Consider the following 11,628-nt stretch of genomic DNA (forward strand, 5'->3'; position numbering starts at 1 on the left):
CAAGATGGCACCGGAGAAATATCATGATTTTGGCGCGGTCTTGACTAGATGTCATATTGTCATCTTTGATAGTGTCTACCAGACTCATCGATTCTAGGTGTAGTTCGATATCTAATGCTCATGATAAATAGCATTTTCCAGATATATCAATAGCAACAAATTCAAATTTAGAGATATTAGACATTTTAAGTAAATAAAATTATTACCATTTTGTTATCTATTTAAAATAATTCAAAGTGATAAAATTTCGTGCAGAGTAGAAGAAAGGGAGAGTACGAATTTCATCTATATTAAATCTCTTAATATCAGAATAGCTTATATAGTCATGATTCAATTCAGGTCCATCTTGATTGATTTCTCATTTTTCGGATCTGATTGTAACAATGGGGAGAGTTGAGAGAATATCAGTAATGACAATTCTTTAAATCGGTGTATGTATTACAATCTGAGTAAGGTTATTTATAGCTTGAAAAGTTATGAAGATGGAGATAGTCATGACAATTTGCCATTAATGGATCCCTTTAAGAAAGTGAAACATACACTACTTTTCTTTCGTAACATATATAAGGTATTTTTAAAAATTTTAGTACCTTAAACACAAGATTATAGATTGAATTAGTGATTTAGGGATTTAAAAATTTATCTAATAATTTCTTATTTTTTTCGTATCATATCAAAGTATGATTCCACTGAATAGACAAATTCCGGATATGCATATTTTTTTCACGTTATAGATGAGGATGTCTGATACAAAGATGGCAGGAAACAACTGTTGAGCAATACAAAAAACAAGTAAACATAACCGGCCTGAAAGTGACGACACTTTTCAGTCGCCCAGAATTTCGCATACAGAAAAAACTAAAATCACGAAGGAACAATAACAGTGCGCATCATATCCTTGAACTCGAAGAAATCGACGCGGCCATCGTGATCCTGATCAACTGACGAAATCATCAACTCCACTCTATCAATTTCACTGCCTTCCGGCAATCCAAGTTTCTCTAGTACCACCTGCAATTCCTTCGCCGATATGAAACCATCACCGTTCTCATCGAAAACATCAAACGCTTCCTTCAGATCCGATTCATCCTGTGCAGGATCCGGATCCTGATCCAACCCGAGCTTATCTTCATATTTTGACCCGAAGAAGACGTCGTTGAGAGAGCGATGTAGAGATTCGAAATCTTCGAATCTAAGACCACTATTCTCTGGTTTGATGTATGATTTCACCATAGACTCAATCTCGCATAGATCGGCATCTAATCCGAGCAGGTTGAGTGCTTGGCTGAGTTCTTCCACGCTGATCAAACTGTCGTGGTTTCTGTCGAACACATCGAAGATCCGACGAAGACGAATGGAATTCAGGCTGGGGCTCCGAAGACGAAACGACGATGAGGAAGAAGGCTTGAGTTTTCCCCTGGTAAGACTTCGTTTACATTCATCCTTATTGTCATCTGCTACTGATCCCATCGGCTTGCTTTAGATGATCGATCGATTAAAACTATTTTTGTTTCGCAAAAAAAGTTATGAGGAAGTAATGGAGATCATGAGGAAAATATGAATAAATATAGTGAGTAGTCGTAGAAGCAGTTGACAGTGTGGGAGATAATGCAATGATGGGTGGCGGGGCTTAAAATTAAAAATGAGAGTGGGCATGAACATGAATCATGAGTTAATTAAGATGCCGCGCATTTGACTTGTCTCATGTGCTACGCGTAATAGTTCTATCATGTTGAACGTAAGTTTTAATTTGTTTGTACTATATTTTTATTTTTTTTTAAAGAAGGTGTTATTTCTTTTATGGCAACGATTTAATTTTAATTCTTTATATTAAAATTACAAGATAAAGAATATTTTGGTACATTCAATATATTTTTAATATAATATCACAAAAATTCAAAGTCTTTTGTTTTTCTAAATGCGTGTCAAGTCATCAAATTGAATGTAGGGAGTATTAGATTTAGGCCTCAATTTTTTTGTATTTAATGAAATTTTTAATCTTAATCATTTAGATTTCAATCATTAAGTTTATTTGTTTTCAAGATTTGGATCTTAATCATTAAGTACATTGGTTTTTCTTAAATTATAACTACTCAATAGGTCTGATGATTAAGATCTATAATAAAATTTTAACATCATTAAAAATGACGGTCCATCGTTACTTTATCTACTTTCACTCACCACCCACAACTACCACCACCATCAATCACAACATACTGATCATAACCACCATCCTCAGTCAACCACAACCACCACTACCGTCAATCACCAAAATCAATCGTCGTCCTCATTAACAATCATTTGCAATCACCACCACCAACCATTATTACATCAACTAATCACTATTGATAATTATCACCGCTAGTCCATATTAAATATCGACTGCATTCACCGCCGCCAGTAGTTATCAATTTCATTCTACCACTAATTGTTAGTCGTCACCACCACCACCCAGAGGTATATCTCTACTTCCAACCACTATACCTGTTACGATCCTGACCCACTGTGACTGGTACCTGCACTAATCCTTCGGTGGAAGAATCATTCTTACAACTCAAGCTAACAACACTTATGAAATATAACAATCTAAGATTTGCGGAAGCGAGATTAAATCAAGAAATAATACTAAGTCCCCATAAACTTAGAAAATAATCTAAACAACAACTGAAAATGCGGAAATATCCTAGGAACTAAAAGTCATCGTATCAAAACTCTAAAAGTAAACAAGTCTAGAAAGGGAAATGCAATTCCCAAAGGAGTTTATTAAGAATAACAAATGTCTGAACATCTAAGTCTCGAAAGAACGACTAGAATAGATGAGAGAGTCCACGGTAGCATGACAGAATAGCTCACCCTTGGACTCAAACAAGATCATTACTCCTCTAGGCGAGGTCTATCCGCAGCCGGTTGAATATGCCCTGTACTCAACAAAAGACAGAGCAAGTGTAGTATCAGTATATAAAAGCAACGGTGTACTGATAGGATCACGCTGTTAGCCAGTAAGCGGACGATAGACAAGTAAACTCAACATAACAAGCACACAAATACAGAATAAGTTAACCAATCTCATCTTCAACGATATTCAACAAGATCACAGTTCAATAACTTCAACATGATATGACTTCACACAAAGTTAATTTAAATTAATGCGTGTCACGTAATAATTGATACGTGACATCACTTTTTTTTTAAAGTGGGGTTGATCGAAAAATGAGGCAATAATATTACTTTAAAATTGTTTAGGGTGTTATAGGATATCCGCAAAATCAAGATGTCTTTTTAAAAAAAGAGACAATTCTAATGGTAACTTTATGTCTTTTCTGAATTCATTACTGTTGCATGCATGCACGAAACCTCCCATATCAACATGATGAAAAAATAATAGTAATTTTTTTTATTCAAAATAAATTTATTGTTTTTGTTTCAAATTTATCTTTTGTTTCAATTAGGGGTGTTCACAGATTGGATAAAATTGATCCAATTGAAAACTCAAATCAAACCAATTAAATAAATCAATTTTATTTGGGTTTGGTTTGATTTGATTTTAGATTTTTTAAAATCGATAGTATTTAATTTGGTTTTGATTTTTTTTTGAAATAATCGAACCTAACCGAAAAATTACATACATATATTTTATTATTATACATACATAATAGATTATTTTTCTAAGCAATTTTAAAGATATTATATATGTTTTTATCAAAATTTATTTTTAATCTATTTATGAAAGTAAAAATGTCCAAGACGAGAACATTTATCTTATGATTTCGTGTATATAAATGTCTATGGTAATTCTTGGTAGGACGAGAAATGTCACTGTCTCTTCCTTCTAGGTCAAAATGGTAAATTTGAAGCTTTATTCACGGTAAATTTAGTGATAGAAAGTTATGTAATGTCAGTCGTTCTAACTATTTTTTTCGTTTTGAATGGATTGTTGTCACTTTTATTCCGTTTTGATTGGATCTTTTTTGTTTTTGTGTATGATTAATAAGAGAATAACCAAACCAAACTGAATCAAAATCGATAACAGTTAATCGATAAATGTATGTTATATTTAGTTTGATTTGATTTTAAGAATTTAAAAACTGATTAAATTAATTTAATTTTTATTTTAGTCAACCGGCAAACACCTTATGTTGCAATATATGGAGTACTAATTAAAAAGTCTGAATAGAGATAGAGACTAATGAGATTTCCAAGAATAATTGGGTGAGAGATGAATAATGAATTGGTCTAATAGTAACCATTACAATAAGTTAGGGTATCTTTCCCAACTTTTGAAAAATAAGAAAGGATTGAGTCAATAATTGACCTTATCAATGTAATGAGCTTTGAATTCTAAGATGGCGTGCACCAATGTGTTTTTCTTGGAATCACTTTACATTTCATTATTCATTAAATTTTACTCCTTTCTCTCTATTTTATTGTTCATATTATTTTCCAGGTTTTAAAAAATAATAATTAAATTAAATTATATTTATCATTATTTAATTTAATTTAATATTATTATATTAATTTAGGTGAAAAAAAATAAGTAATTATTTTAAAACTTTTTTAAAACAATAATTATTTTAGATAAGCACGATAATGGAAATAGACTGAAGGACTACTCCCTCCATCCTTTATTAATTGTCAAGGATATTTAAAACTACTTGTCCCAAAATACTTATCACAAAATCAAAATATTTTTTATTTTTATTTCATTCTATCTTTAATATTTAAAAGAGCGTGCAAAAAAAAGATGTGACAATTATTTTCTCTAGTGTATTTTTATTTGTTTACAATATTAAAAATAGATGTCATTTTTACTTATTTAATTTAAAAATCAATAAATTATTTATCACTTTGTTCCTAATTTATTTTTCTTATTTAATAACATTATTTTTTAATATAATTTAAAAATATTAAATTTATTATATTCAACGAGTGATTTAGTAAAATTATCATTCTAATTATACTCTTTGACAAATATGTCTAAGTCAATGTTAGAAAAAATAAAATGGACAAATGGAGTACTACCTTACAGTTTTAATTGTGGTGCTTGCAAATATGTGATCGCTCCGTTAGGAGGACCTTGCCTTTCTTTTGGTTGTATCATGTATGTGCTTGTTAGGAGTGTTTGCGAGGTGATTTGGATTATTGAACAAAATTAAAATTAATTCAATTAATTTTAAATTATTAAATATAATATAATATAATATGTATTTATTAGTTTGGTTATTATCACTTTCGGTTTGATTTTGTTTGATTATTCAATTATAATTATATGCCAAAATAAAAAAAATGATTTATTTAAAAGGGAAAAAATAACAATTTATTCAAAAAGAAAAATAGTTAGTATGGCTAGATGTAAATTCACCACTTTGGCCTAGACAAGAAAGAGACAGTGGCATTCATAATCGCACCAAGAACTATCATAGATACTCATATACACGACACCAATAAATAAATATTCTTGTCTTGAGTATTTTTATTTTTATGAATAAACTATAACTAAATTTTAACAGAAACATATATAAGATATTTTAAAATGTTCATAAAAATAATATATTACGTATGTATAATTATAAAATATATGTATATAATCTACCGGGTAGGTTATTTCTTTGAATTTCTTGAACAAAATCAAAATCATACAAAAAATTATCGATTTTTCAAAAATGTTAAATCAAACTCAAATAAAATTGATTTATTTAATCAATTTGGTTTGATTTTTCAGTTTGGATCAATTTTTATCCAAACCGTGAACACCCCTAGTATTTAAGAAAATAACCACAAAAGAAGAAAAAAAAAGAAAAGGGAGGGAGTGGGGAGAATAATACTACTCCCCCTATTCCATATTAACTAAATTTGTAAGACAATGTACACTTATTAAGAAAAAAAGTTTAGGACATAAATTGAACATTACTTTTCACTTTTATCCTTTTAGTAATTGTCATGCTAGTCTTGAAAATAGAAATAATTCAAAGTAAAATCAAATATAAGCAATTAATTCTCTTAAACTTAACACCTAAAAAATATAAATGAAGGGCAAGAATGAAAAATGTTCAAATATTATCTTGAACTTTGAACAATTCACTTATTTTGAAATACGAAAAAAGTCCTAAAAATTCAGTTAATATGAAATAAAAGGAGTATAATTGAAAGGGAAAAGAGTCTGACATACCTTTGTTATTTTTAAAATACATTTAGTATAAAGAAAGAATCCATAATAGAATTAAAATTTCAAAAATTAAAATCTAAAACTTAATCTTAGAGTGACAAGATTGGTTAGCCAGAGTTGCGTTGCGGATATCCAAGGACAAATCACATTTGGAGGAAGCTTTAACCTTGATTTTGAACAACACATTTAGTTTTACTTTGCCCTTCACTTTCCCGTAAACAATTAACTCTAACATCCCCTTTTCAACCACGTCCCAAAACAAATTGGGATTCGACGATAGCTTGTCCGCCATTACGATCAACGTGAAGTTCATAGTTGTCGTGATCCGTGCCCCGATCTTCCCCGCCGGAATGTGTACATCTGCTATTTCTTTGCCACCGTACACGATATAAGGGTTGATGCCTTCGTATTGAAAACTGACTCTCTTGGCAGAGACGGAATTAAAATGTTAGAAGTTGGTTCGGTTGTTCTGCGCTTGCTGCCAAAACCAACAACACCACGAGGTGCGGAACACTCAGGCGAGCAAACTCCAGTTAGCTCCTCTGAGATCTGCTCAGCCACGCGCTGTCACGCGCCGCCAGAAGCCGTAGATCTGCGACGCCACGCGCTACACGCGCCGCCGCGTGTGGCAGTTTCCGGCCATTTTTCGACTTCGTTTTTTTCTCCCAGGGTGGTCGCCTCTGCATTCCGAGGCTGACCATATATTTGTATCCAGTTTTCCGGTGAGTGAATAGTGCTCCGGCGGTGAACAGTACTTTTCCGGCAGTGAACAGTGTTTCGACAGTGAACAGGTTTTACTAACTTGGAGTTGGTACCTCCAATAGCCCATTTCCGATATTTTAGCCTATAAATATTTATTGAATTGCCAAATTAAGTACCTATCTCACTGTTATTAAACAATTGCTAACTTGTGCTATACTATTGATCGTCCGTTTATCTGAGAGTACCCTTTCAATAGCGTATTTCTGCTTTTATGGCTTTAGTGAGCGATGGTAAACTAGGGTCATGTTCTCGGTTGGGATCGAAGGCCAGGGTTGGGAGGGCTAAGGGGGCTGAGGGAGCTTCTAGATTGAGAGTAGGGTCTTAGAATATTGGGACCTTATCGGGAAAGTCCATAGAGTTAGTTAAGATTCTTAAGAAGAGGAAGATTAATATAGCTTGCGTCCAAAAGACTAAATGGGTAGGACCTAAAGCTAAGGAGGTGGATGGGTACAAACTTTGGTTTTCAGGTAAGTCGAGGTTTAAGAATGGAGTAGGGATCTTAGTAGATAGCGAGCTTAGAGATCAGGTGGTAGAGGTTAGGAGGACCAATGATAGGATGATGACGATTAAGTTAGTCATTGGAGGGCTCACCTTGAACATTATTAGTGCCTATGCGCCGCAAGTGGGGTTGGACGAGGAGATAAAAAGGCGCTTTTGGGAGGACTTGGACGAAGTGGTGGTCAGTATACTGCCTACTCAGAAGCTATTCATAGGAGGAGATTTCAATGGGCACATTGGGTCTGTTTCGACGGGCTATGACGAGGTGCATGGAGGATTTGGCTTTGGGTGCAGGAATAGTGGAGGAGCCTCACTCCTGGATTTCGCAAAAGCTTTTGGTTTAAGGGTGGCTAACTCGAGTTTCCCAAAGAAGGAGGAGCACCTGGTAACCTTTCGTAGCTCGAGGGCGGCGACACAAATAGACTTCTGGCTCCTTAGAAAAGATGATAAAAGCCTCTGTAAGGACTGCAAGGTCATACCAAGTGAGAATCTTACGACCCAACATAAACTATTGGTCATGGACTTGGAGATAAGAAGGAAGAAGAAGAAGAAGAGGGTCGTGGATGACCGATCGAGGATTAGGTGGGGTCGTTTGACTCTGTCTAGTGCCCTAGAGATGGGGGAGAAGCTGATGGCTATGGGGGCATGGGATAGTAGGGGGGATGCGAGCAGTATTTGGGATAGGACGGACAGCTGCATTAGGAAAACAGCTAGAGAGGTGCTGGGGGTCTCACGAGGCCGCCATGGTGGGCACCGAGGGGATTGGTGGTGGAATGGAGAAGTCCAGGGAAAGGTAGAAGCAAAGAAGCAGGCATATGTAAAGTTGGTAGATAGCAAGGATGATGAAGAGAAGTGAACGAACAGGAAAAAGTATAAGATGGCGAATAAAGAGGTGAAGATGGCAGTTTCGACAGCTAAAACGGCAGCCTTTAAACGTCTTTATGAAGAACTAGAGGACAAAGGAGGGGATAAGAAGCTATTTAATCTTGCCAAGGTAAGATAAAGGAAGGCACGCGACTTGGATCAAGTGAAGTACATCAAGGACGAGGATGGTCAAGTACTGGTACAGGAATCCAGCATTAGACAGAGATGGCAGTCATACTTTCACGAACTCTTGAACGAAGGAGGGGACAGAGACTTTGTGTTGGGAGACTTGGAGCACTTGGATAGGCAGCGCGACTTTGGGTATTGTAGAAGAGTAAAGGTTGAGGAGGTTAAGGGAGCTATTCGTAGGATGAGCAAGGGAAAAGCGACCGGACCTGACGAGATCCCTAGGGAATTTTGGAAGAATGCAGGTAGGGTAGGATTGGAGTGGCTGACTGTGCTGTTTAATGTCATTTTCAGGACATCGAAGATGCCGGAAGAATAAAGGTGGAGTACAATCATTCCCATGTACAAGAACAAGGGAGACATTCAAAGCTGCACCAACTATAGAGGTATCAAGCTGCTAAGTCACACTATGAAAGTGTGGGAAAGGGTGATAGAAATGAGGGTGAGGAGTAATGTGTCAATTTCAGAGAACCAGTTTGGATTCATGCCGAGCCGCTCGACTATAGAAGCCATTCATATTGTAAGGAGATTGGTGGAGCAGTATAGGGAGTGAAAAAGGGACTTACACATGATATTCATTGACCTAGAAAAGGCCTATGACAAAGTTCCAAGAGAGGTCCTATGGAGATGATTGGAGGCGAAATGTATACCTGTGGCATACATTAGAGCGATTAAATACATGTATGATGGAGCTAAGACCAGGGTAAGGACGGTAGGAGGGGACTCGGAGCACTTTCCTGTTACGATGGGGTTGCACCAGGGATCGACTCTTAGCCCATTTCTATTCGCCCTGGTGATGGATCAATTGATAAGACAAATACAAGGTGAGGTGCCTTGGTGTATGTTGTTTGCGGATGACATAGTCCTGATTGACGAGACTCACAACGGAGTCAACGACAAGCTGGAGGGCTGGAGACAAACGTTGGAGTCTAAAGGATTTAAATTGAGTAGGACCAAGACATAATACTTGGAGTGCAGTTTCAGTGGCCTGCCGCGTAAGGCTGACGGGGAAGTGAGGCTTGGTACCCAGGCCATTCAAAAGAAAAGAAGCTTCAAGTACCTTGGGTCTATTATACAGGAAGATGGGGATATCAACGACGATGTTTCACACCGTATCGGTGCAGGGTGGATGAAATGGAGGCTCGCCTCCGGAGTGCTGTGTGACAAGAAAGTGCCACCAAAACTCAAAGGCAAGTTCTACAAAGTGGTGGTTAGACCGACTCTATTGTACGGGGCAGAGTGTTGGCCAATCAAGAAACTACATGTTCAGAAGATGAAAGTCGCGGAAATGCGAATGCTGCGATGAATGTATGGGCACACTAGGATGGATAGAATTAGAAATGAAGATATCCGAGACAAGGTGGGAGTGGCATCGGTGGAGGACAAGATGCGTGAAGCGAGACTAAGATGGTTTGGGCATGTGAAGAGGAGAGACACAGATGCTCCAGTGCGGAGGTGCGAGAGGTTGGCTATGGACGGTTTCAGGAGGGGCAAAGGGAGGCCGAAGAAGTATTGGGAAGAGGTGATTAGACATGATATGGCACAGTTGCAGCTCACCGAGGATATGACCTTAGAGAGGAGGCTGTGGAGGACTCAGACTAAGATAGTGGGCTAGGTGACCTATCTTTTCTCCATAGTAGTCGCAGTTGGGCTCATTTGTTTATTAACATATGATTTTTGCATGGGATTACTGCTTATATTAGTTGGCCCAGTTTACTTTGGGTATCCTATTTTATCTATAGTAGTTAATGCTCCTTTATCCCCGATCTTTCCTACCCTGACTTTATCGCTCTCATTATTCATATTTTTATATTGTTTGCTATATGCTTGGCTCTACTGACCTATGTCTTGTTTTCCTTGTTTCTCCTCTCTTGTTCTTCTCTCTTAAGTCGAGGGTCTTTCGGAAACAGTCGCCCTACCTTTTAAGGTGGGGGTTAGGTCTGCGTACACTCTACCCTCCCAGACCCCACATGATTGGACTATACTGGGTTTGTTGTTGTTGTTGTTGTTTTATTGTCATTAAGTAGTAATATAGTGAAAATGGTAATTTTTGTGCTATTATATATCGATTAAATGACATTAGTAATATAAATTAAAAGAATCTTTATATTGTCAGTGTACATAATAACTTAAATCTTTATATCATCTTTATATTGCAAAATTGAGGAATATGTCAAGCCTTTTTCTCATATTAAGATTAAGAAATTTAAAACATTGAACTCATTAAATTAAAATCATAAATTCATCTCTACCTGTTAAGATTCTTAATCGAGATGTTTTCATTGATGGTGATGTTGAGAATGACTTTGAACCTGACCGTGTCAACAGACACGGCCAAGTCCTCGAGCGTCACGGAATCGAGCGTGTGATGGTAGGGCGCTTGGGCCTATAAACTGTGAAATTTAAGATAGTATAGTTTATAGAGAGAAGCATATAGTCACATAAAATGAGCATGCATATTTTCCTTTTTTTCTTATGTCTTTATGCGTACTTACAATCAACAACATTATATGATCTACTCTCTAATGGATTTGATGATGATTCCACTTCCATTTCTAAAATTCTACTGCTACTGTTGGTATGTTCTATCATTTTGTATGAATGAGATGATTGATGGGGCAGTATATATTAGTGTTATTTATAACTTGAGGCTCTAGAAAAGTAGGCTAGAGTCTAGCTAATAATTACTCCTTCAGTTTCATTTTACAGGGCTCATATACAAAAAACAGATATTTTATTATACTAATCCATTTAAACAAATAAAGAGAGTATTATTACTTTTTCCCCTGCTAAAGAACGCATTTCGTACGATGGACGAAGGAAGATAATTTTAGGATAAATTTTTATTATCCTTTAGTTTCTTATTTGGTTTTAAAATTTGGAATAACTTATTCCATGATTAATATTAATTAGTAGTGGAATAAGTTATTCCTGCCTTTAAGTGAAATAATAATTTTGGGATAACTTATCCTTAGATAAAGCAGTTAAAAAGACAAAATATACCCCTTCAAACCTTTTTTATACGTCACTTTTCACATATTTTACATTTATAGAGGGTATCTTTATGAACAAACAACTTATTCTTAAAAAATTATGCAATACATATTCTTTTAAATACAACAAATCAAACCAAACATGTACTAAGAGATAGTATC

At 35.6% G+C, this 11,628-nt stretch overlaps 1 protein-coding gene across 1 annotated transcript; it reads right to left on the minus strand.

Moving 5' to 3' along the window:
• Positions 1–702: 702 nt before the first annotated feature.
• LOC129877610 (calcium-binding protein CAST) lies at positions 703–1,621 on the minus strand. The gene has a single exon (XM_055953134.1). The coding sequence runs from the start codon at positions 1,468–1,470 to the stop codon at positions 865–867; it is 606 nt and encodes a 201-aa protein (XP_055809109.1). The 5' UTR covers positions 1,471–1,621; the 3' UTR covers positions 703–864.
• Positions 1,622–11,628: the final 10,007 nt, after the last annotated feature.

This window comes from Solanum dulcamara, chromosome 12, assembly GCF_947179165.1.
Source record: "Solanum dulcamara chromosome 12, daSolDulc1.2, whole genome shotgun sequence".
Taxonomy (NCBI): Eukaryota; Viridiplantae; Streptophyta; class Magnoliopsida; order Solanales; family Solanaceae; genus Solanum; species Solanum dulcamara.

Bases quoted from the DNA above. Each gene is read 5' to 3' on its own strand.
- LOC129877610 (XM_055953134.1), bottom strand. From the start codon at position 1,470: ATGGGATCAGTAGCAGATGACAATAAGGATGAATGTAAACGAAGTCTT.